Here is a 26,737-nt window from a genome sequence, read left to right on the forward strand (position 1 = left end):
GGTGGAGGGGGCAGAGTGGCTGAAAGTGAGTGAGTGCAATGGCAACACTGACATTGAATACTATTGTAGCAAAGCCCTTGCTGTCTTATTTCAGTTCCATCTGTCGAATTCCCACAATTTCTTGGCGAATGCTTAGAGGTTCTACACCTGGACAACAATTTTCTTGATTCAGTCCCTCAGTCTGTGTGTTGGTTGAAATCTCTTTCAGAGCTCTACCTTTCCAAGTAAGTGAAGCGTCCTGTGTGTAATGCTCAGGAAAGAAAGGGTGCATTTGATAGTCACCTCCTGTGGACATGACGGGGTTAAATCATGCTCAAATTTTATTAAATAATTAAAAATATACGTGTATTGGGTAGTTCTCTATGAAACCATCCCAAGACTCAGCCTCATCCCTATTAGAAAAACAAAGGGCTTCTGGAAGATATCACAAGACTTTTATTGTTTAACAGTAATCATATATTATGTGTGTCTTCGCCGCTGCTTGGCAGCCCAGACTGCAGTATGAATTTATCTGCAGAAGATTATTTGCTATCTAATTTCACAATGCCCCTGCTGTGTAGGTGTGCTCCCGTGCAATGTCGTGATAAAGTACAGTAAATGTAAACTCTGTGCAGAGAGATGGGAGTCCTATTTATTGAGTCAAATACTCCTGCAATTATAATAATAATAATCCTTGAATTTGATATAGCGCCTTATCATGTCTTCCAGATGTCTCAAAGTGCTTCACAGAATATACTGTAAAGTGAATTGACTGTATTTTTTGTGGATGAAACTTGGCAGCCAATTGAGTACAGTAGTGTCCCACAAACAAGTCATGGATTAAGTGACCAAATTATTTTTTTTCTGAAGGGATTATTACTCACAGAAAAGCAATTCACCAATCAACCAACAACTGGGTTCCTACTCACTCTTAGGTAAACAGAGACGCGTGGAGTAAGGAAACTTGCCCAATGTTTCGCCTTACACGGGAATCAAACCCAGGTCTCTCGCTAGTGAGGCGAGTGCTCTTAACTGCTAAGCTACAGGACTCCTTTACAGGATTCCATGATAAGTCAGGCAGCAAATGAAAAGAGGAAGTTGCCATGCCAGGAGGACGGTTTTATGAGAGAGGTGGACTAAAATGCAATCCTTTCTTTCCCCAAATAATTAGTTTGACAAGTTTATACAAAAAAAATATATATTTATATATTGCTTTCCAAGGTAAAATAAATAACAATAATCCTTGCATTTTATATACGTCGTTGAGACGTCTCAAAGCACTTCACAAAATTTACTGTAAAGTGAATTGACTGAATATTTTGTGGGGCAAAATGTCTCAAAATGCTCTGCAGAATGAACTGAAGTAGAAATGAGAGGAAAACACAGTAGCTCAGTCTACCAAGGTTCAGTGCTTTTGTTCAGTGGGATACAAGCGATAGAACCTGTGTAATACACTGAACTCTCTTTCTATCCAAATTGTTTCTTCCACCTAGCAATCCTGGTATCCGTGATCTCCCACCTGAGCTTGGACAGCTAGCTAATCTCTGGCAGCTGGATATCGAGGAGTTAAATATTACTAACGTCTCCGCAGAGGTCAGGAAGGAAGGTAGGTTTATTGATTTGACTTATTTATTCACTGTAATTAAAACACATTTTGGTAACTTCAGTCTATTAACTGTGCAGAAGATAAAACGGCAATCAAAACGTGCGTGATTAATTCCAGGTTTGACACCATTTAGCACAAGACGCTTTCTCTAGTAATTGTTGACATAATACTAAAAACCCTCTTTAGAAAATTAACAACTGGGTTTGACAATTACATAAATGATGCAGATCTTCACTGAACTCAGCAGCTATAATTGTCAACTACTCAGCTGCTTCCTCATTCATCTTTCGTTCTAAATTAGTTAGTTATTATAATAATAATCCTTAAATTAGAAAAAGTGCCTTTAAAGTCAGCAGGACAACTCAAAGCGCTTCGCAGGATATACTGCAAAGTATAGTCACTGTATATTTTGTAGGCGAACGGAGCAACCAATTTGCATACTAACCCACAAACAGCCATGAGATGAATGCCCGACTTTATTTGGGGGATTGTTGGTCAGGATACCAGAACAAATTCCTTCTTATTTCAAAAATAGTGCCACGAGATCTTTAACGTTCTCCTGAACAGGCAGATGGTATCTCAGTTTAACATCTCATCCGACGGATGACACCTCCAATATAGAAGCACACCCCCAGCACTGCATTGGAGTGTCAGGCTAGAGCATCCGAGTTCAAAGTCCCACCGTGGGGCATTGCCCTATTACAAGAATATACACACCCCAAAACTGACACAGCAACAGTTTGTGAATGAAGGAATAATGCTTGTGGTTTGGTGATGTTGTAATATTATAGAACGTACTATTTTTGATGTTCTCTCAGGCCCTGTATCAGTGCTTGGATATCTCAGAGCACAACTGAGGAAAGCTGAGCCGTGCAAGCTGCTGAAGATGATCATTGTCGGTCCTCCTCGACAGGGGAAGTCCACTCTCTTAGAAGTTCTGCATTCAGGAAAGCCCCCTCAAGCCATGTTGAAAGAGAACAGCATCCAGACCACTACCTGGGAGCTCCAGCGCCCGGCTGCTGTCAAAGCCAAGGTGACAACTGTAGTAATAATAATAATAATAATAATAATCTTTGCATTTGATATAGTGCCTTGTCACATCTTCGAGACGTCTCAAAGCTCTTCACAGAGTATACTGTGTAATGAATTGACTATATTTTGTAGGCGAAACGCGGCAGACAATTGCGCACAGCGGCGTCCCACAAGCAGTCCTGGATCGAAGTGGCCAACTGTGGCCATAACCTCCGCACTGATGCTAGCTTTGCTTCAGATGCTTTGCTTCCCCTCCCCCCACCCATCCACCCCTACAGAACTCTCCCAAAATCACCTTCTCCTCGCCCCTTTCCTCTCTGCTTTCAAATCCTTTTCCCCTAACAACCCGCCCCCAACACCCCCATTCCTCCTCCCAGCTCGGGCTCCTCCTCAAACTTTGTAAAGGGCTTTCTTGCAGACGTTCCTCCAAATGTCAAAGGCGCTGTCTTAAGTGTAACTTGTTCGTGACGTGGTTGTAATTGTTTCTATTTGTTATAGGTGGATTCAATTGCGTTTAACGTGTGGGATGTGGGAGGCCCGGTGATAATGTCAACGGTCAATCAGTGTTTCTTCACTGACATGGCTCTGTATGTGGTCGTGTGGAATTTGGCTCTTGGCGAGGAAGCTGTCGCAAACTTACAGTCCTGGTTATTAAATATCGAGGTAGGGATTTGCTGCTGTAATATCCCAGCAAACACAAACATCTAGTAACTGAGGGAAGAAACTTTTAGTTATGTCTCTAGTTATTTCAGTCACACGCATAGAAGTGTTCAGTGTTTGCCCTGGAGCAAGTGTGCATGACATTAATCAACTAACACAGATGTAATAAATTTTACTGCATTATCAAAAGCTTTAATCTGCATCGTTAATGCTGCAGTGCTTTAAGATAACCTGCCAGCTAAAGCACGAGTTTGTTGAACTCTAGCCCGGGAGACTTAACTTCTAACCAATCCCGAGTCACGTTGGTGCTTTGTCTTCCCGTTGAATTATTGAACTCCAATAAATCATCCGTAAAATGGACAGAAATACAGCCAGGGTTAAATGATCCCTTCAGCAAATCTGGCAACTCTGCTGTTTGAACAATCAAAGATGTGAAGTGCCTGTCAGCAACCAACCCATGGGAAAAACCAAGAGGACTAGATTGATGAGGAAAATTGCTGGGGTGCAATATGGGGGTGTGGGTGGGTGGGTGTGTATGTGTGGCCCATTTAATATATCAAAAATCAAGCAATCTCAGCACATGTGGGCTGGTCACGAGGTTAATATTGTTAGAAAGCATAAGTTATGTGAAATCTCATTGGGCCCATCAAGTTCATGTCTACTCTGTTCATTCTGCTGTATCATACACTCTGCTGGTAAATAGGAAAATGAAATCGAGGATAATCAAGAAACATAAATTCAGAAAAAACATTCATTCTATCTTGTTTATTGGTTTACCCCCTTTGTCTACAGCCAGAACACACTCAGACTGTTTTCTCCACCTTCATATCACTGAGTCCACATCCCTCTACTTTGTGTCACCTTTAATTATATTTATTTAAGGTAAAAGATTGACTGGATGATATAATTACTAAAAGGTGGAGTGTTCGGCTCTGTTAATTTGGTTGCAGAATCCACAGAGGTACAGGTACATTTAGACGCAAGACCCAGAACAAGTACCTGAATCAGTGCTGAGCTCGTGACAGAAAGTCCCACTTATTTCACTTCTTTATGTGAGGAAGAAGGACAGTACTTCGCTTCCGTTTAGCATCTCATATGACTGAATAACACGCACATGCAAACACACGGACACACATGGTCTTCATAAGGCAGGGTACACTGTTTATGCTCTTTAATGCCATCAACCCAGCATTGCAAGATAGAAGATCTCTAAAGCTCCTAACGCATCTAACTTTTGTGTAAACATCAGAACTCGTTCTGTTTTTAATGAATATTATTTTCCAATGTGGGAAAAAACGCAAAACAATTATAAAGAAAGTTTTGGTACAGAGATCTCTCTCTTTTTTTTAATCTCTTCCCTCTCAGGCAAAGGCATCAAACGCTACAGTCATTGTGGTTGGAACACATCTGGATTTAATTGATATGAAATTCCGCACAGAGAGAATTGCTACACTTCGAGCCTTTGTCCTAGCCCTGTGTCGTGCCCCGTCGGGAACAAGAGCTACTGGATATCCTGATGTCATTTGCAAGAATTTGCAGTTAGTCAAAAAAAAATTATTTAAATATTCCGAGCATGCATTAAAAATTCCACATTGTGCAATGCGAGCTCTGACCCTCTTTGTGGGTGGAAGCAATAAATCCGTGTCACAGGAATGTGAATCATTTGTGAAGCTGAAAAGTAGCAGCTGTTCCCAAGCACATTCGCAAGTTAACAAATGTAATAAATATCCCATAAGCTGTTACTCCTCCTCTTGTATAAAAGACACGCTTAGTTTCTAACTCGCATGAAAGGTTTCAAGTCAGGTTGGGTGTTTGAAATCCTAAACTACCCAAAATATATGACATTCTTTCATCTTGAGCACCTCCTTTTTAAATAAAACCAGAAGGAAATGCTAAGTGCCTTCTAGCTCCTCAGTGTTAATCAACATAGCAAACATCGATTGCAATTATAATATTGTACAAAGATGTAAGTGTTGATTCTTTTTTGTTGCGATAAACTTGTGTATGTAATCAAATGTCAGTTATGACCATTTTTCTTCCTCTGGATTGGGTGGAAGAACATCAACAGTTAAGATAGCTACTGCTGGTTTCACTTCAACCTCTGACTGCATTGCCTTTGTACTGTTGCTGTAAGTTGTGAACTGTAAATAAGCTCAGCAGAGTGAAAGTGCCTGTGCTGCTGACCCAGATTTGCATCTTAGCCTTCATTGGTATTCGGACTGAATTTTCAACAAATGACAAGTTCCAGCAGTCTTTTCCCTTGCTTCTAAATGTAGTGTTTCATCTTGCGGGGGAAAAGGGAAATCTTTAGTCCCTCAAAGGCAAGTCATGTCATCCAGGAACTGGTGGACATTTCTGACCTCTGTTGAACCCATGCTTCAGATCATTCTGTTTGCCTGGTGCTGTAAATAGGGATGAAAATGAAGCAGATACAATGCATTGACTTTGCCATTCATAGGCCCGAAATCCCACCTCATGTTAACCTGTTAGACCATTTTGTCTTAAACCTGGAGATCGTGCAGAATTGTGGAAAATTCTTAAATCCATCCTTTATTCAGAACTGGTTCTTCCAAATTATGACTGAATTTACAATATTTCCATAGTTCTGTGCAGTCTCAAAGTTTACGACAAAATAGTCTTACCGGCTAAAGGTAGGTGGAATTTCTGGCCTCACGTGGCTAAATATTTGGATCGTAGCTGTAATTGTGCTTTCTTGCTGCTCGGTGCTTTTAGTTCATGGATTTAATCTTGACAATGCTGGCGAATGAGGCTTGTGTTCCCTTTTGTATTTCATCATTACAAAACTGCACTCATTCCATTTCTTTCTCACAGTGAGTTTTCAGGCAAGACCTTGGAGGGTTTGGAAGGACTTCGGAAACTGATCTTTCAAGTGGCATGTAACATGAAGGAAGTTGGGCAGTTGTCTGGGTCCCAGAAGTTGGTTGGTAGACTGGTAAGTGTTTTCTTATTAGTTTCAGAGGTAGAAACTGGGCCAGATGTTAATCTTCCCAAACAGCGAGCTGCTGTTGACCTATTTTTGAAATATATGATCATCATTGAGGCAGATCTTTCCATTTCCTGCCCATGAACTTTCCTACTATAACTCAACATCACTTCAGACAGTTTGATGGTGTCTTTAATCCACTTATTAATGATTCAAAAATAGAAACAAGAAACGGCTACGAACTTGACACACTCAATTTGGTTAGTGGTGGAGACATCAGGATTATCATTTTACCTAATGTTGTGAACCAGTTAGTACAGCAAAATGCACAAGCTGCTTGCAGAAAGTATGTGTGCAGAATGGTGAATGATCATAACGCTAGCACGTGACTGATCGAATGTAAATGCCTTGATGTATTCGTGAACTGATTTATTTTCCATGTCTTGTGCACTAGTAACCGTTACAAGAGAATGCACATAGCTAACTTTACAGTCGTTTCCACAGTTTAGGTTTTATTAACATAACATCTTTTTAACATGAGTGACTTGTATTTGAAACAAGAACAAAAGAAGTAATGTGAAAGATTTCATTGTGGGAAATAGTCTGTACTGCTGACCAAAGACTAAAATCTCTACTCAGTACAACTTCCCCAGTAATCATGATGCCTGAACGTTTAGAAGAGGCTTTGTCAGAGTGATTCTGAACACTGCTGCAATTAAAGGTTCTGAGGCATTTATGACCTTTTTTTTACTCATTATGGGACAAATTAGTTCTTATAGTTTGCCTTCCTTCAGGTGAAACGTTAAATCGAGGTCTCATCTGCCTGGTCAGATGGACATTAAAAGTTAATTACCCCAAACTATTGCAAGAGACAAGGTGTCCTGACCAACAATCACCCCAGATAAAATGGTTATTCACTTCATGCATGTGGGTCATTGCTGTAAGCAAATTGGTTGCCGCGTTCACTTAGAAATACAGTCACTCCACTTTGCAGAAATTCCCTGCGTGAAGCGTTTTGAGAAATTTTGACATTATAAGTGCTGTATCAAGTACAAGGATTATTATTATTAGCATTTTTTCTTTTATTTAGCCTGGTATCCGTTGACATGCACAGAAATCCCTTACTATGCTTTGAATTACCACATGTGTGAACTCTGCTTAGATTTTCTCCTGCTGAGTATCCAGTCTTTGTATTAATTCACACATTCCTTCAATTTAACTGAACCATAATCACTAACAGAAATCTTTAGCCATCAAAGTTACTAATAGTGGTCTGTTGGTGTCAGTGTTCATGTACGTAAAGATTGTTTAGTAAAATGATCTCAGGGGAGAGGACATTTTCTAATGGTTACCAGTAGGTAAATTAAACCTCACTTCCCCAGGATATAATGTGCAGCTGGATACTGATGGTTTAAGGCTATCAAATTTTATCCTGTAAAAGGTGAAACTTTGCTGCTTTTTTAAGCAAATTTACCTAATAATGACATTAATGATATTCTTTCAAAATGTGTCCTTCTAATATACTTTGTTACTTTATAACAAAAAAAACAAAGTTAGGGATATTTACGTTGGATTTAGACTCATTTTTGCTGGTCATATTTTGTGTTCTTGTTACTGAAAGTTTTCGATGTTTTATTGAGGGAGAAATTAAACCCGGGTCTACTCTTACTCTTTTTTTGACATAACTCATACTTTGCATAAGTATTATTAAATGCATGGGCCCAACTGATATGACCTATGTGAAGTTTACTGTACCTAAACTCAGTAAATCTAGACCAAGGTGCAATTTCTCCCCATGTATTTAACATCTTTTCAACATATTAGATACCACGAAGTCACTTAAGTTTACTGGATGCCGTCATAAAGGAGCGAAAGAGAAGAAGTGCTAGCAATGAGGTGCTGTATCTAACTGACCAGCAACTTGAGGCAATCATGGAGCAAATGCCAGACAACGATATCGAAGACTTTCAGGACCTACAAAGTGGTAGGCATCATTAACTCATTAATAAAATAGTGCACGTGTTCAGTTCTGCATTTCCTTTCAGATAATTATTTTTAAGATGAACGTTCAAGCGCACTTAAGATTTTCTTTAATTAAAAAAAATTGCCAAAAAATTCTCGAATCAATTCCAAAATGAAATCCCCAAATTTTGGGATGACAAATAATTTATGTGATGTGTGGTTTTGTCTTCAAAGCAAAGTTATTAAAACGACATTTTAAACCGGGGCTTGCCCTTCAAAAGTTTGAAACAAACGTTGGCATTTAGGATATTAATTGAAAATGTGGTTAATGTCAAGTTCTTCTTTGTTTGGCAGCTATTAGTTTCCTTATACAAACAGGGGCACTGCTCCATTTCCCAGACACCAGCCACGGACTGAGAAATCTTTATTTCCTGGACCCAGTGTGGTTATCGGAATGCCTGGAGAGAATTATCAACATTAAAGCCTCTCGCTCGGTTGCTAAAAATGGAGTGATACAAACGAAGGACCTGAGGATGCTTTTAGTTGGAACCGGATTCACAGAACAGACGGAAGAGCAGTATTTTCAGTTTTTAGCTAAATTTGAGATTGCACTTCCAGTTGCTAATAACAGGTGAGGTGACTGATGTCACATTAAAAAAAATGCGAGACTGTTTTTTACTTTTGCTCCCCCATCCCGTTTCTTTCTCTTGCCCCCATCCATCGCCAGCCAGACACACACACACTATTTCTGCTGCTGTACGTGAACACTGTGACACCCAATACTATCTCACTTCATCTGTGAGGCTATAAAGAGGTTCTGACAGCTACTCCTACGGTCAGGAAGGAATGACTTGCTGTGAGCTGCCCGACTCAGAACTGACAAAACTCACACAACAAAACTAAGCTTTGAACTCTGATCCCATTTGAGAGTTTAACAATCTGTAAGAACTATCAGGCCATCTGTATTACTGTATTTTCCTGGAGATGTATTCATTATCTGATGAACTAGAGAAAACTTATTAAAGGCTGGTGAATCCTAACTCAAACATGCACGGGTATCTGGTTTGCGTCCACTATTATCTAGGAATGGAGAGCGAATGAGCAAGATAATTAGTCATTAAGTGATTTTGATGTGTCAAGAAGAGACTTTATAGGTAACTGAGGAGCTTTTTTCAAGTGAAAGGAACTTTCAAGCGAAGCATAGTCTGCACTTCATGAAGATGTTTTAGCATAGCCTAAAATACAGCAGCCAAATTCACTTAAACCAGCTTTGGAAAGGGGAAGGGAAACTGCTTTCATTGATCAATAAGAATCAGCCGAGGCCTGTTGACGATCAGGAGGAGATGGCAGAGTTTAGGGTGAAGGGGCAGGCAGAGCAGCTCAAAAAAGATTATTCAAAAAAACCTGAACAAAAATATCAAGAGAGGTTTGGATAACAAGACCAGGCAAGCAGATTGGCAGGTTGAGAGGCAAAATAATCCATAATTCAATGCATAAATGCCAGAAATATTTGCAATGAAATGGTAGGCAGCTGATAATGGTGAAAATATTATTGAGTAGTACTAACCATCGGGACTGTGATTTCTTTTCCAGTTACCTTCTGCCTCATCTTCTCCCATCAAAACCAGGTTTGGACATTAACAACCTACGGCATAAGTTTACAAACACCATTCAGAGGCTTTTCAAAATGACGTTTGTGCCTGTTGGTTTCTGGCAACGGTTTATTGCACGGATATTAATTAGTCTAGCACAGATGGATGTCCAGGTACAAATATTCATTAGCTTGGGATCTTATCACGATAAGACTAGTTGTTCAGATGAAGGTGGCCCTTTGGCCTTTTTGATCTCATTCTTCCACAATACCCACTCTACCATCTTCCCATCACAGCATCAAGCTGTTTCTTAAATTAGTCCAGTGTCCTGATATTCCCATTCTAGTGATTAAATACTCTGTGTGTAACTCTGTGTGTCTACTGCTTTTGCGTATCTGCAAGTATTGTTGTGGAAGAGGAGTAGACAGTTGCAGATAAGGCAAGTGAAAAGTATTTAAACTTATTCTTTGCAGCTGAAGCTCAAATCAGCAGATGGGAGCAGGGGGTGAAGCAGAACGTTGCATTGAATCGACCTGTGACTGCGTTCCACTTGTACTATTCTTCAACAGCTCTTTGAGAACGAAAAAAATTCCAAGCCGACTAGAAACAACAGGGCGTCGCTTTACAGCTTCACCGGATCCCAGCGTCGCAATCGCTGCAGCACCTTCCGAGTGAGGAGAACGCAAACCATTTATTGGCAAGAAGGACTGCAAATTAACTACGATGGCGGCTACCTGAGGTATTTCACACCCTTTCATAATTAAAACCTTTCAGTAGCAACGGAGGTGCAATTTTGGTCATTTTGGACCATATTCTGTTCAGCCTTTGGGACTGAACCGAACATACCATTTCTTTCTTGCACAGCGTTCAGTCGTCGGAGGTTAACTGGAAAAAGACAAAAAGCGGAGGAATAAAGATCATATGCCAGTCGGAATCAAGAGACTTTTCAGCTGTGGCATTCCTCACCGACCACGTCAATTCCCTGTTTGATCAATGGTTTCCAGGTAAGAAGGAAACTTGTTTTGTGTAACAAAGACCTAGCACAAATGTCAACTATCAATCAATTTTGAAGCAAGCGCTCCTAAATATAATAATGATATCAATATAGTCATCTTTGCATTTGATATAACACCTTGCACAGTGTTTAATCCCTCGAAAGCACTTCTCAGGATTTTACTGGTAAGTGTGGTGACTGTATATTTGTAGGTGAATCTGGGTTGTAAGTTGTGTTTCTCTGATGCGTAGGAGGCGGTTGCTTAAGTACATCTATTGGTTTTGTCTTTGAGTGTGACCCTAATACTGGGTCTACATTCAAAACAGGTTCATTGTAATCCAGGCATCGTTTTCACCCATTAAATACAGACTTGCATTTACAGCTCTTACGGCCACAGAAACTGATGGGACGTTGTTGGTAGAACAGTACATGCCTTGTCCGTCTTGCACTCCTACAACTGAGGGAGAAACACACACCCAATTAAGGCCAGATGGCTTGAACTACTTTAAAATGGAGGACTGTGTGCTAACTGCCATAGCGAAGACCCATATTGAATGTCCTAACCACCCTTCTACTCCAGTATCTTTGGAAGAGTTGGTTCCAGAACTTTTCATGACTGATTTTCCATCTCGGTAAGAACAATGTTGATTGCTGTGGAGATGAAATAAACACTGTGGTAATAAATTACAATGACGTTTACATTTCAATTTAATTTTTAACAAGCATTTTTCTTTAATCTCATCTCACCAGTCTTTACCTTTTGTTTATGCAATTGTATTTTTACCTGAAAATGTCACCTACTTAATTAGTGCAATTCTAAGGTGCAGGAGAACTGCTTTGTGCTGTGAAAATAGATAGGATTTTCATAAATAGATTTTATTGTGTTCACTCACAGGTTATTTTTGGAAATTAGTAAATTAGAATACAGTGAAATGGAAAAACATGTACTCGGTCAAGGGGGTAGTGGAACCATAATATACAAAGCGATGTACAAGGGAATACCTATAGCAGTCAAGAGATTTCATTTCAAGAGATGTCGACGACAAATTGCTGATTTGAACACAGGTAAGATCAATCAACTCTCTGAGCGATATACTACTACTTCAAAGAAGATTAAGATAGTATAGTGAGTTGCCTTTTAACATTGTAAGACCATTGGTATTAACTTCTATGTCAGGTGTTAACTTTTGTGTTCCTAGATTTTATTTAATAAGCATAATAATAATAATAACAACAAGCCTTGCATTTTGTGTAGTGCCTTTCACTTCAGTAGGGCATCTCAAAGCACTTTGTAGGATTTTGCTTGAAGTGAATGTGTATTCCATTGCACATTTAAGTATTTTCAAAAACAAAATATCTGCAACATGGAATGAATGTAAAATGCTTTTTATTTGCTTTCCATTTTACCAGACTAAATATTAATAATTGTCAACAGACTCTTTCAATATTCAAAGAATTTATGTATGAATTACATGATCTTGCGGCTGATTATACTCTGGTCAAGATTAGAGATATTATTCTGATCTGATAATAAACCTATTATGTTTCCAGATGTAATTTATTTTTTTTAAAATGAGCATTCCCAAAACTCCTTAGAGTTGTATCCTGCCAATTAAACTCTATAATTTCCTGGTTCCTATTCAAACTGCAATCAAAGTCCAGGGAAATTAGTGCCAATCTTCTTATAGAGATTGCATTTATGTTCAAATTGGTATGTAATTTTAGGATTTAATTCAAAGAGGTGAACCCATGTATTTACAGCTGCCACTAATGTTTAAACGTACACTAGGGGAGATCCTCAGGCTTTACATTAAAACACCATTTTAAAGTTTTTAGCGCCTGCATTTTGCTAAATAAACAAAAATTGTAGCTATTTCTCTCTCATGGGAATTGCAATGACAGAATGATGACTGAGAAAAGTGTCTGCTGTTGTATTGTTCATTTCAGATTCGATGTTTAGGCATATAGAAGCAATGGAGGCCTTGAGAAATTTTTCAGAGTTCCGCCAGGAAGCCAGCATGCTTCATTCCTTGCAACACCCATGTATAGTCTCCTTGATTGGCATCAGCATCCACCCACTCTGTTTTGCATTAGAGTTGGCTCCTTTGGGTAGTCTCAATACAGTGTTGGCTGAATACTCTAAAGGTAACAGTTTCGTTTAAACAAAACAAAGGCTTAATATACATTGAACCATACGGAGGAGATGCTGGATTTCCTTGAATGCAAAATCAAGGGAATTCGCTCCGCGGTCACTTCCCCTCCAACATCCACCCACCCACCCCCCACCCCCTCCCTCCCACACTCCGACTCCTACCCATCCTCCCCTGCACACTTTCGTACCCGTTTCCCCACCCTCTGTCGCCAAACTCATCCTATCCCTGAAACCCACCACCTGCTCCCTTGACCCCATCCCCACTCCACTCCTTATCTCCCAGCTCCACCTCCTTGCCCCACATATCACAGACATTGTCAACCTGTCCCTCTCCTCTGGCTCTGTTCCCATTCCCTTAAAAACTGCCACCATCACTCCCACCTTGAAAAAACTCTCCCTTGAAGCGTCGCAGCTATCAAGCTACCGGCCCATCTCCAACCTCCCCTTCCAAGGTCCTGGAACGAGTTGTCGCCTCCCAGCTGCGCTCTTTCCTCTCCACCCATTCATTATTCGAACCCCTTCAGTCGGGTTTCCGTGCTGCCCAAAGCACAGAAACTGCTCTGGTCAAGGTCACCAATGACATCCTGACCATCTGTGACGAGGGCTCCCTCTGCCTCCTCGTCCTCCTCGACCTAAAGGCAGCATTCGATACGGTCGACCATGCTATCCTCCTCCACCGCTTGTCCTCCCACCTCAACCTTCAAGGCCCTGTCCTTGAGTGGTTTAGGTCGTACCTCTCCCACCGTCTTCACTTTGTTTCCACGAATGGCTTTTCCTCCAGCCCCCGTGCAGCGTCCCTCAGGGCTCTGTCCTCGGTCCCCTCCTCTTCACCCTCTATATGCTCCCCCTTGGTGACATCATCCGCAGACATGGGGTTAACTTCCACATGTATGCGGATGACACCCAACTCTACCTTTCCTCCTCTACCCTCAACTCCACGACCACCGATGTCCTGACAGCCTGCCTGTCCGACATCGAGTCCTGGACGAGAGACAACTTTCTTCAGCTCAACGTGCGTAAAACTGAGGCCCTCCTGATTGGCTCACGTCAGCGCCTCCGCACCTCAGGTGCTAACAGCATCAGCATCCAAGGTTGCACTCTCCACCTCTCAAAGCCAGTCAGGAACCTCGGTGTTCTGTTCGACCCTGAGCTGTCCTTTCTTCCTCATATCTGCGCCACAACTGGCACCGCCTTCCATCACCTCCGGAATATCGCCAGACTACGGCACTACCTCACGCTGCTGAAACTCTGGTCCACGCCTTTATCACCTCAAGGCTGGACTATGGGAACTCTCTCCTCGCCGGCCTTCCCGGCACCTCCCTCCACAAGCTGCAGGTCATTCAGGACTCTGCAGCTCATGTACTGTCCCGCACCAGGCTTCACGACCACATCACTCCCACCCTCGCTCGCCTCCACTGGCTCCCCATCCCCCAGAGGATCGAATTCAAGATCCTCATCCTCACCTACAAGGGTATTCACGGCCTTGCTCCCTCCTACCTCTCTGACCTACTATCCCCCTACCTACCTGCCCGTACCCTCCGTTCCTCTGGCTCCGGTCTGCTCCACATCCCCCGCCCCAACCGCCCTACCATTGGTGGCCGGTCCTTCAGCCTCTCAGCCCCTAGGCTCTGGAACTCTATCCCCCAGTGCCTTCGCCGCCTCCTCCCTTTCCTCCTTCAAGGCCGGTCTCAAGACCTTTCTCTTTGACCGTGCCTTCAGCTCCCCTCTCGACTCTCTACCCCCTCCTCGCTCCCTCCCTTCTCTCCTCTCACCCTGACCATTTCCCCTCTGCTCGGGTCCTGACCCAACTTGGGATGTCCTCCCGACGTGAAAGGCGCTCTATAAATGGAATCTTGTTGTTGTTGTTATGTTATTGATCACATTCATGATTGAAATTGAGTAAAATACCAATTAAGTTTTGATTAAAAAGTAACAAATTATACAACAATGTAAAAAGAAACCTTTCACATCAGGAGGATATGTCATAGCGCTTCACACGATTATACAGCAAAGGGCAGTGACTGCATTTGGTAGGCGAATGTAAAAATAATAGAATTTTTTGGCACTGTTATCTAATTTAGTGTCTTAATTTGAAAACACTAAATAAAATAAAATGACTGATCTCTTTCACACAGGAATGTCCTTTATGCCGCTTGGTCATATGTTGACTTACAGAATAGCCTATCAGATTGCAGTTGGATTGTCTTATCTGCACAGAAAGCACATCATATTCTGTGACCTGAAGTCGGATAATATTTTAGTTTGGACTCTAAATGCGAGTGATACAGTGAATGTGAAATTGTCAGACTACGGGATCTCTCGCCAGTCATTCCACGAGGGAGCACTTGGTGTAGAGGGGACTCCTGGCTATCAGGCACCAGAAATCATGCCTGGGATTGTTTACGATGAAAAGGTATAAAACAGAGCGTAAAAAGAAAATGTGGTTTCTGAAGAAATTTTTTCTAACAGACTCAATTTGAAATGCCTCTTGTTTTTTTTTCAGGTTGACATGTTTTCTTATGGAATGGTCTTATATGAGTTGCTATCAGGTCATCGACCTGTCCTTGGTCACCATCAGATTCAGATAGCTAAGAAACTGGCCAAAGGATTGCGTCCTTCACTAGGTCTCTTAGAGGAAGTGCAGTTCCACAGCTTGCAAACTCTCATGACTGAATGCTGGGACACAAAGCCCGAAAAGGTAAAGTAGATTAATACTTGTGTAGGAAATACGCTATGAATTTAATAGATTAAGTGATCTGGTTTATTTAGCAACATCCGAGTAGATAGGCTCCTGATTATCATATCCCAAAAAAAGTGTGTGAAACAATATCATAACTGCCTTTGTTAACTAAGATGCAAAAGGAGCAATGCAGGATTATAGATTATAATTCTAAGATGACCTGTCTATGTGAAGGAATTTTTTCTAATTGGGCGCATGCATGAAGATATTAATAGTATTTATTTAAATAAACTTTTTTGTAGTCTTCACTCATTTTTATACTTGTGTTCACATCTTATTCCCATTTAGCGCCCAGCAGCCAACTCTATTGTCAGAATGATGCAGGATCCTAGTTTTCCAGTGTTGATGTACACACTAAGCTGTGGGAGACAAAACCTGTTTTACTCTTCTCAAGAACAGGAGCAGACCATCATTTTCTGGGATGGGGAAGGAGAGGAGAGGTACGAAATTATGATCTGACAGGGTGACAGGCTTCCAAATTTAGGTTTGATTAAAATTCAGTATGAAAGGAAACTATGGATATTGCCCACATTTAGCGTTCTGATTGATTGAATTTGGATCTAAAGACTTGTGTAGTCAGTGAGGTGCAAAGTTCTGCTTTCTAAGCACAGATGGGGGAGTTTAAAGACAACTGAAACATTTAAGGAGCGATGCTCACACATGAAAAGTAATGAGATCAGGTCCTGACTGTGGAGCTTCCCCAACACAGGAAAGCAGAAACATATACCCTTAACCAAAATTACTTGCAATTGTTTTTTTTTGCTTTCTCACTGTTCACTTCTGAATCAAATATTAGGTCATGTGGCAAATTTCTTTAGAGTGGGGCAATATGTATGCATAATGCCACACTTTAAATAAGCAAATAGTCCTAAACTAATAGACCATGACAGCAATATCTGTACATGACCGGGATGCAGTACATTTAAGAAATTCTTATATCCATTGCACACGTACAAATTATATGTTTATTTGCCAACTCTAGGAATTACAGTGTGGTGAATATAGAGAAAGGACTAATTGAAGTGGACCGCATCAGCTGTCCTGGAATAAGGCTGAGCTGTCAATTGAAACTACAGACTGCATTGTGGATAGCGACGGAGGTGAGTAGATGGCGTTCTTGTAGTATTGTTGTTCCCTGCTTAACATTGTTAACATTGAATTCAGGATTCTGTTTGATATGGAAACAGCACCACTAAATAGCACTTACATTCTGATTCCAGCACTGGCTGGTACTATTTAGAGACAGGCCAAACTTGAGGCTTATTTTGATCGTCCAGTTAGTGGCGGTGCATTAAAGTGGGGTGGAGATGTGGAGAAGTACAGATGTGGCAGATTCAGATGTGAAACACATTGACACATTGAGTGCTCTGTAATGAAAAGAGTTAGGTTTGAGGTTTGATTTCTCCCCCACTCTACTCTGTTCCTGATTTCAGGCCTTGCGGCGGTAGGAAGGGAAGAGGGTAAGTTGTGACTAGGCTCCTATTGAATGTCCCTAAGTAGGCTATTTAACAGCAGCAGAGACAAAGGCCATCCCCTCCACCTTGTATGATTTTTATATTCATTCCTTTAAAATGCCGTTTGCCAATTACCAACTCACCCTGCTGAATTTCTTTAGATCTGTCTAATTAAAAGCTGTCTTTGCCTTGTGCTTTTTGCATGTAACAAAACATGTTCCCAACTAATTCTGTTTCCAATTCACACATGAAATTCATTGATGTCCATTGGGAAAAAAAGTAGAAATCCAAAGATTGATCCTCAATGAAGAACGTAAGCTTCTTTGCAGATTGACAATGCCATTGATAACTGTTTGTTTGTTTCGATTTCCTATGTCAGGTAAGGATGAAATCGAATGGGTAGATGGGCCTTCTTCAACCAAAGCTCTCGTGATCTAGCTATTTTTGTTCCAATTTTCTGCCTCTTAAGTCTCCTATTTAACTTTGTGCTGTTTCTATCAGGACCAGAAGATTCATGTATACAGCCTCAAAGGAATGTGTCCCTTGAATAAGTTTCTGAAAGTGCTGGATGTTCCTGCTATTGTTACCTGTTTCTTGATGGTGTCAAGTGGAAACCAGGTAAGACCACTCTAGCTTTAGGTACACGTTTTATGATCATACCGATCTAGCTACGGCTACAAACAATGCAAACTAGTACAACGTTAATATGATGACACTAAATAATAACTTCACTATTGTCTTTATGGAGTTGTTAACTTAATGTGCGGTCAGTCTTGCCCTATAACAGTCAAACCCTTCACATTGTGTTCAGTTAAACAGGTCATTCAGCCCAAATAGTCCATGCCAGTGTTTGTATTCCACATAAGTATCCACTGCTCCTAATCTGCTCTACCTATTCCCTTTTCCCTCAAGCATTCATCAAGTTTCCTGTTAAGTACGTTGATGCTTTTTGCTTCAACCACAGTTTCCGGCAGTGATTTCCACCACCACTTTCAAATGAGTTCCTCCTATTAGACCTTCTTAGATCTGCTGCTGATTATTTTCTGTTATAAACTGTTGCTGCAATATTCTGTGACTTGGAATCAGCCCAAGCTAACCTTAGCACCATAACGTTTAATGCAGATTAACAGTTGCTCTTCCACAAATTGCAAAACATTTTCTCCTCTTTTCCTTATCCCACCTATTTTGTGACACATTGTTCGTCCAGCAAATACACAACCATTCCACTTTACAGTATAGCACTTTGGGACATCCTCCAAATGTGAAAGCCATTGTATGAAATGCTAGGATTATTATCAGTCGTATTTATTTTACAGCATTATGCCGGGGAATGGGCAGATCCGAAAATATACGTTTATTCAGCTCTCTGCAGTATTTAATTCCTTTAATCTTTGATAGTTACAGTCAATACCCGAGCAACTTGGTGAAGACTAAGCCAGAGGCACTGCCTTCCCCACCCTTCCCCATTGCAACTGGTTGTGTAGCATAAGCAATGTTCCCCAGCAGTGACATCCCTCACCTTCAACAAAAATTAATTGCTAATGCTTAATGCAAACTTTCAACGTGTTTCAAGAATTAAGATCCTAGGAAGATGAGAAAGCCATTTAGCCCATCGAACGCGTTCATTAAATCATGGTAGACTTTTAAATCTGATTTATGCACATTTCGTAATACCCTTACTCCTCAGTATCTACCTGTCTACCCTTTAAACATATTAATAAATTCTGCTTGTTCAGCCTTCTGGATGCATTAACGCATTAATATTGATTTCAATTTACTTAAACTGCGGTGATTACAGAAAATATTTGAACCTTTTGGTCTCTCGTCAACAGAACTCTCCTTTAGTGTTTGCTGGCATGGCTGATGGAATGGTTGCAATTTATTCATTGGCCAGTGATATCCCGAAGGACGGCTGCACTTACATATGTTCACGTTCGGCAAACAAGTTCCGATTTAAAATCACTGATGATGATCCTAAACAGAACGTGTACCAGGTGACTGACATGATAGCAGTGAACAATGGTTCTGAGGTGTGGTATAGTAATGGACCAGCAATCCTGATTGTGGACAGATTAACTGCAGAAATAGTCAGGAGACTGGAAACTTATCAGGCTCCTTCACAGATCACATCAATGGTGTCCAACCTGGGATGTAATGGAGAAGAGGCTATCTGGTGTCTGGATGATAAGACAAATTGTTTGGTTATGTACCATGCTCCTACTTATCAAATCTGTGCCCATTATTTTTGTAATGACTGCAATCCACTAAGAGACATGTTTACAATCCAGCAGCCCATTAATGCAGTGCCTGCCATTCACAAGGAGGTGAATGAATATGATACCCCTGCTGATGTCAGCATTATCATCAGCAAGGAAGTTGGGACACAGATAATAAGACATTCGGACTCGGTTACAGACTACTGCTCCATGTCCTCCTGCTCCTCCATGAGCAACAGAAATACCAGATCATCCTTCAGTGGTCTGAGTTCTCCAACTAGTCCCACAAGTATTCCTTTTTCCACTGACTGTGAAGAATCAGACAAGTCGAACACTTCCCCTGACCAGCCTGAGAACAATGTTTCTCCAACAGCTAGAAAAGACCTAGAGCATTTACAGGCTGTGACGGTGCTTGCAGTAAATGACACTATCTGGATCCCAAGGTAGGTGCTTTATCAGCTTCAATCCAGTTTGTATCAGCTCCGAACCTAGTAAAAATACAGGTGCAATGTTCTACAAATGGATATTATAAATATTAATGCATCTGCCACGGTTGTGACTGCATTCAGTTTGCCTTTCCTCCAAATTTGATATCATCATCCAGCTGAGAATAAGTTCCCCTTCATGCCTTCCCCTTAATACAGATGGAAAACAATAGAGGTCCCAGTACAGACTCTTCCAGGGCACACCAATTAACTACCAATCTGAGAAGCATCCATTTACTCCTCCTCTCCAACTTCTATCTTTCACCAGTTTACCCCATCTATACCAGCAATATATGTTTAATATCATGACCCCAAAGTTTTACCTAGTCTTCATTAGTCTATCCCATTTTGTCTTACAATTTGAGATTGTCCTGAATTGTAGAGTATTTTCCATTCAGTTTTAATTTGGAAGTCAGTTCTTTTTAAGAATTGTGAAAATTATCAGCTTCCAAAATATTATGGTTAATAACAATATAACAACTGCATTTAAGAGTTTTTATGATCTTAGCTTTTAAGACAAAAACATCGTACAAGCTAAAAACAGGTAGAATTTCAGGCTTCGTGAGCCTTCATTTTCTCAATCAGTCTGGAAGAATGAGATCAAATGGACGGATGGGCCTTGTTTATCTAAACCTCTCTTGTGATTCTGAACTCCATGTGGTCAGATTTATCAGGAACTTGCCAATAACTTTAATGTAGCATGTATGTCTTATCTGGGCTGCACCAGATTGCTCTACTCACTCGCTCTTGCAGATCTCATTAAACCACCTTATCTCCTTAAATAAACATTTGGTGGAGCTTTTGTCATTAAAGTCAATGCGTCCAATTTAGAAGATTTAGCACCTTGGGACTTACTTTATATCAGTCAGGAATTCTATCTGACCTCAATCTGTTTCCTACTGAAGTGCACAGTTCTTCGTTCCAGGTGACTAAAGTACAAAATGTTAAGGCCGTGCTAAGGATCCCATCAGCTCCATAATCAGTTCATCAATCGTGTGATATGTGTTAATTTTGCCCTATACTTTATTGAGCTCCCTCATCTGTGTGGCAGAACTTATTGTGGGGAATGATCTTGTGAGTGGAAGTGAACGATCAATGTACACGGATAAATATACTGTATTATTGGAGGAAAGGAAGACAGAGTGCTTGAGAGGAAGGTTCAAAGGAACATTAACCACAGAAGTATTATCAATACAGAGGAAGATGAAAAAATTGATAATAAATTGAATGCTTCGTACATTTGATTGAAATCATGTTAAATGCAATGATTGAATGTGGCTGTCCAGAGTGTAATTCTGACAACACAACAACAGTCTTGTAATGTAATGTTAGCAATGATTTGGATGTTTGATATCCAACACCTCCAAAATCAACATGCAGACTAAAGAATAAGTTAGGTTTTCAGCTTGGCACCTTTTTCTTTTGCATAGAAACTACAAAGGTGGAACTGCCCAACTCCTTAATTAAAAAAAATAAGATTCTCTTATTCAATATTGAAATGGGTATTAATTTAGAGCCTACTTCATGCAAGGCATTGTTTCTTTTAATTATATTTTAAGGGCCAATGGGAATTATGCGCTTTGGCATTAATGTTCATTTTGAGTTTACCCAAGGGAAAATTTACATTCAATTTTACTGAACCCCTAAATACTTTTTACTACGTTAGTCACAATTAATGTGTATTGAATGAAGATGTTTGTAACTTTTAAAGCACCTCATGTGAAAGTGACCTTGAGGAGTTCCTGTGAACAAACAGGTATTGAACAAATAGGCAGTTAAAATGTACAGCGTGTCTAACTCTGTATCAGATAGTGGGGTTAAGCATCTGACTGGAAACAGACTGAGAAAGGAGCAGTCTAGATGACTTTTATTTGTAATGGTGATAAGCAAAGATAGACAATACTGATAGGTGCTACAGTCCTGGAAAATATATTACAAAATATCCACCGGCGATAAATCTAATTTTCGCACCCAATTGATTATAGGGTAAAAAGGGCAACAGAGTCAATGTGACCTGTTATAAAACGTCACATTTTTCACCAGGACATTTATATTTACAATGCAGAGATGGTCCAGACAAGGCAAGAGGCAGCTAAAGCAAGCATTTAATACTAAGGAGCTCCTAGATGCAGAATAATGTTATTTTTGCCAAGGAGAGCAGATCAGCATGTTTAGAAAACAAAGAGTTAGTATAAGCTTTACTGAGGGATTTTAAAAGAGGAAACAACACAAAACGTTTTGTATCTTAGCTTTGGAATATGAATTTCATTTAAGGAAATGATCTGGGAACCTTCAGTCAATCATGAGTAATGGCACTGAAATGCTTTCTGTGCCCCACCTCTGCTAATGGGTAAAATACACTTTACATAGCACCTTACGCATTGGGAGAAAGTCAAAGCACTTTTCACAGGTGACGGGACATCCGAACTGGTGAGGTGGCAGCCGAAAAGGGTTGGTGGGCAGGGGGTACATATTTATTCTTTCTTTTTCCAATATGTATTATTCTGAATTTGTCTGCATTTAAACTGACTTGTGGTTTGGAACCGCCACAAATAATCCAAAGCGAGTATTTACGCAGCACTTCCATTTTCATATGTTCAAAATTTAGAGGAAATTCTAGTTGTGGGATTATATCACTTCCCTTACAAAGAGAGAGGATTACAACAACAACAAGATTCCATTTATAGAGCGCCTTTCACGTCGTGAGGACGTCCCAAGGCGCTGTACAGTTGGGTCAGGACCCGAGCAGGGGGGAAATGGTCAGGATGAGGGAAGGGAGGGAGGGAATATAAAGTAACGCTTCTGCTCAAAGAGGGATTCAAAGACTGAGCCCGGATTAAGGCTCGAGGCTTTAAATGAGCCTCTAGATGATACTTCCTGACACAATGGGCTGAATGGCCTCTTCCTCTCTGTACATTTCTGTGGTTCTAGTCTCCAAGAACTTTAGTGGGTCTTTATTTGCTTGTTTTCTGTTTTCTCTGGACTTGACAACTGCATTTTTATACACTGTATGATGTCTGATCATTGTCATGTCTAATGGTCTGCATTAAAGCCTGTTTATCAGTCATTTGTTTTTTTCTCTAGACGATGCGGTGATATAATTGTTATCGAATTGGAAAATCAGTCTGGATCCCAACGAGGCAAAGTGATAGCCGTGTTGAAGGCTGAACTTTTGACTAAACATGGGTAAGTGGGTGAAAAAGAAATGGGAAGCCTCTTGGTGATCCTCAACGCACGTTACAGAAAATAGTTGGTTTTCTAAATGCCTTTCATTGCCTTTCAGTGTATCATTACATTATGGGATGGGATGTTGTCTACTTTATTAAGAGCAGTTATTACTGATGTTTAATCCTGGGTGAGAGATATAGTACTTAGTAAGCTTTAATAAATTGATTAGGGTTTAAACGATATCCAGGAAACTGTTTAAAAAGGATCATGGTTTTAACCATTTCAAGCCATTTGTTTCTTGAGCCATTTGCTGCAGGATCTGATTTTATTTTTACAAGCATTGTAATATTGTAATGAACCAAATGCTTCAGAACAAGAAACAACTTGCCTGTATAGGGCATATGCTGAAACATCTCGAAGTGCTTTACAACAATCACTCTCAAGTCCAATTTTGGAGGAAACTATAGCAGCCATTTTTCACAAAGTGAAGTTCCACATACAGCAAAGAGGTGAATGACCATTGCAACATTCCCCCAGTACTGCTACCAACTGAGCCAGACTGACATAGTTTATTTTTTTCTCTTTTCTCTGCAAAACCAGACAATATTTTTTTTCTGGTGTGGAACTTGGTAGCAATGTTCTCTAAACAAAGCCAAACTATTTCCATTAGTTTACTATCTGGGCTGCAAAGTCAAGACGCAGTCCAGTAAAATCTCACACGAGGTTAAAGTAAAACCGAACCATTTTGTATTGGAAGATGGAAGTGCATTGTAAGTCTGATAATCACAGGTCCACAAGACACCACATTATCAATAGACTTGTGCTCCAATGAGGAATCTAATCATAGCTTCTTGAGCTGAACAAGTAAAGACTTAGGAATAATGTGAAATATTTGACAGATCTACTGATACTTGTTTTGTTTTTCACTGGAAAATATCGGTACAGGCTTTACGACACACTCACAAAATAACTTTGTCCATTCCCTCCCCCTTCCCCAGTACACTAGTAGAAGCTGCTGTTTTGGGTAAGGATACCGTAGTGTGTTGCTCTCGAAATGAAAACAGAGAGTGGTGCCTGGCTGTCTGGAGAGGCTGGGGATCCAAAGAATTAGAACTCTTCTATCAATCCTACGAAGTACTTGGAAGACTTGAAATAAATATGCGTAAGCGAAGGTAGTCTAACCAGCATCCCAATAAAACTACTGTGGGCAAAAAGATCATAAGGCATGAAGAGAAGCTACTTCAGTCAACAGCGAAGTAGAAAATACTTCAATCGACAGCACATTCATTGTAAAAAGGCAATGTCTTGCAGACACTTTGAAAAATCTATATTCCAACTATCAGGCTGCTAAAGATAAAGCAAATCAAGCATACTGCAGTAAATGAAAAAAAAATTCAGAAAAACACAGATTAAGTGTTTTTTCCAAGAAGGCTTTCACTCAAAACGGAACTTTTGTTGCGGTCTTGGCCAGTGGAAATAATGGACACGGTTAATCTGCTGCTTGACATCTGAAGAGTATTCCTTAATTCAGTTGCTGGAAATAAGAAATAATCCACATGTTAAACCTTGTTTTTGGCATCCAGTCTTGCTGAATATGCAGATGTTCATTTTCTACAGTTACCCAACAGTACACTTTCCATCTAAGTGGACAAATGTGTTTTCAATTCAGATTGTGGAAACTGTTTGCATTAAAAATGTGTCTTCTTAAAAACATTTACTGTGCCATCCACCGATCTGGATGAAACGGGATGCTGTATTTATTGTGCAATAAATGTTGTGGCTAAGAGAAATGAATTCTGCCTTTGTGAGTACAAGTACTTAGTGTAACGGTGTGAAGGATTAAATTCCAGGGGACAGAAATCTTAAGAGATACGGACACAGCCGAGAATTTGTTTATAAATTTTTTTCTTGACACTGATTTGCGCAAATGATAACTTCAGTTCAGAATTTTTGTTAAATGGCAACGATTGTGTTACCCTTTGCTGCGAGCCAAGCGCATGAGCAACTTGTACAGCCAAGCAATCCAGGGAAATATTCAGTTCCAGGGTAATTAGCATCTCTGTTAAACATACCCACCTCTTCCACTCCCCCCCCACCCCAAAAAAAAGCAGCTCATGTGACACATTCCCCTGCAGAATTCACCTTCATTTTTAGGTCATCCCTGCAAAAGCTTTGAGACATCTCAACGACACAGGGATTATTATTTTTCTTCAGATCATTGCATTAATTACATGCGACATATGATTAATTGCCTTAACGATTTGAACAAATGAGAGGAGGAGGGAGTTGCAATCATTCATATACCGAAATGGATGGGAGTGAGCTGAAAGATCGCTGACTCAATCGCTTTTTTTTAAATACTTATCAGTATGATTGATACAATCAAGTACAAGGTTACCCTATTCCATCTGCTTGAACCAGTTCAAAAAGTTTGATCCTCATAGATTCAGTTCGAAGAAAGTTTTTTTTATATATCACACAAGACAGTGGAGGTCAACCTTTATGGTCAGCCAACGAAATACATTTTCTTGTTTAAATATCTCCTGATTTATGCCATAAAATCAAGAAATATTCTATCAAGAAAAAACTGAGAACACACTAACGATTGAACATGGACTTACCTAGACTTGTGCGAATATTCGGGGGGGGGGGAGTGGGGAGGGGGAATGCTTCTTGATGGCCCAACGGGTCATTTCTGGCCCACAGGCCACAATTTGGAAACCACTAATAAAAGAAAATTTCAGTCACCGATGAAAATTTTATGATCGGGGAGATTGCGTAATTGATTCTTACTTCTTCAAGAATTCTTTGCTTTGAATTAACTGAAGGATTTAACTACGAGTGCTCATCTCATTGCAGGCACAGGGAGCTTTCTACGTGTAGCTGGCATGAGTACCTGGAAGTCTCAGTCTGGTTTGGGTGACAGATAAACTTGGCGCTAATTGCCCACACGAGTCATGTATCCAGCTGACCAAAGCGAACCCAACATGATTGTTAAGAGACTTTAGCTTTACAAGTCTATCGTTCTTTGCGCTCTGTTTAATCACTGGTTTGGTTTCATTGGACCAAGCTTACATCAGCTTGTAATCACAGCTCCCAATGGTAAGAGCTGCTCATGCCTAGCTGAGTTACTGGCAGTTAAGCAATGCACTTCTAGTTGATAGTGGGCACGAATCCGCTTGTGTAATGTGTACACAACTTAAATACAAGGAAAGTTTTGAAAGCCTCATTTGAATTTTATATAGGCTGCACATGCATGAAAAATGACCACTTGTAACTGAATGCATTAAATTATAATCGTCGCACTGCCTGGGGAGATCAGGGGAAAATAGAGAGAAAATAAAGGAATTTGATACCCTGACAACGACACAATTTTCCAGAAAATGCCTATAAATACCACAGCAGAAATATAGGTACCAGGAAAGCGGTTTCAGAATGTCCCTGATCTAAGCCAACCATCTACAATACCTTTGAACCGAGTCCTTGGTAGCAGTTGGTTCAGTTTCCATTCCTGCATTGCCAAAAAAAAAATTGCAATTGTTGCCATCAATCATCTGTGTTTTGTGGGCACTTTATGCATTGTCTTCCAAACTGAATAATGGGAGAAGTTGACACACCTACTGTGGTACGAATATGTCATAAAACTCTATGTACAGCCTAGGTTTGAATAAACACTACACCACATAAATATGTATGTTTTAAATATGTTCATAAATGGTGCCAGAAGTAATGATGGGAAATTTCCTGCATACC

At 40.3% G+C, this 26,737-nt stretch overlaps 1 protein-coding gene across 1 annotated transcript in view; it reads left to right on the forward strand.

Moving 5' to 3' along the window:
- lrrk1 (leucine-rich repeat kinase 1) overlaps nt 1–24,778 on the forward strand; it is a 48,540-nt gene extending 23,762 nt beyond the window's left edge. Inside the window, exons 13-34 of the mRNA XM_007907361.2 lie at nt 95–224; nt 1,473–1,585; nt 2,404–2,618; nt 3,116–3,280; nt 4,643–4,815; nt 6,110–6,230; nt 8,046–8,205; nt 8,538–8,814; nt 9,777–9,948; nt 10,345–10,514; nt 10,640–10,779; nt 11,152–11,401; nt 11,665–11,834; nt 12,717–12,914; nt 15,057–15,334; nt 15,425–15,619; nt 15,950–16,101; nt 16,644–16,761; nt 17,617–17,733; nt 18,948–19,774; nt 22,901–23,002; nt 23,983–24,778. Coding sequence (XP_007905552.2) covers nt 95–224; nt 1,473–1,585; nt 2,404–2,618; nt 3,116–3,280; nt 4,643–4,815; nt 6,110–6,230; nt 8,046–8,205; nt 8,538–8,814; nt 9,777–9,948; nt 10,345–10,514; nt 10,640–10,779; nt 11,152–11,401; nt 11,665–11,834; nt 12,717–12,914; nt 15,057–15,334; nt 15,425–15,619; nt 15,950–16,101; nt 16,644–16,761; nt 17,617–17,733; nt 18,948–19,774; nt 22,901–23,002; nt 23,983–24,160 — 4,421 coding nt within the window. The 3' untranslated portion in view covers nt 24,161–24,778. The remainder of the gene's footprint in view (nt 1–94; nt 225–1,472; nt 1,586–2,403; nt 2,619–3,115; nt 3,281–4,642; nt 4,816–6,109; nt 6,231–8,045; nt 8,206–8,537; nt 8,815–9,776; nt 9,949–10,344; nt 10,515–10,639; nt 10,780–11,151; nt 11,402–11,664; nt 11,835–12,716; nt 12,915–15,056; nt 15,335–15,424; nt 15,620–15,949; nt 16,102–16,643; nt 16,762–17,616; nt 17,734–18,947; nt 19,775–22,900; nt 23,003–23,982) is intronic.
- The last annotated feature ends 1,959 nt before the right edge of the window (nt 24,779–26,737 follow it).

The sequence above is a fragment of the Callorhinchus milii genome, unplaced genomic scaffold, assembly GCF_018977255.1.
Source record: "Callorhinchus milii isolate IMCB2004 unplaced genomic scaffold, IMCB_Cmil_1.0 Scaffold26, whole genome shotgun sequence".
In the NCBI taxonomy this organism is placed as follows: Eukaryota; Metazoa; Chordata; class Chondrichthyes; order Chimaeriformes; family Callorhinchidae; genus Callorhinchus; species Callorhinchus milii.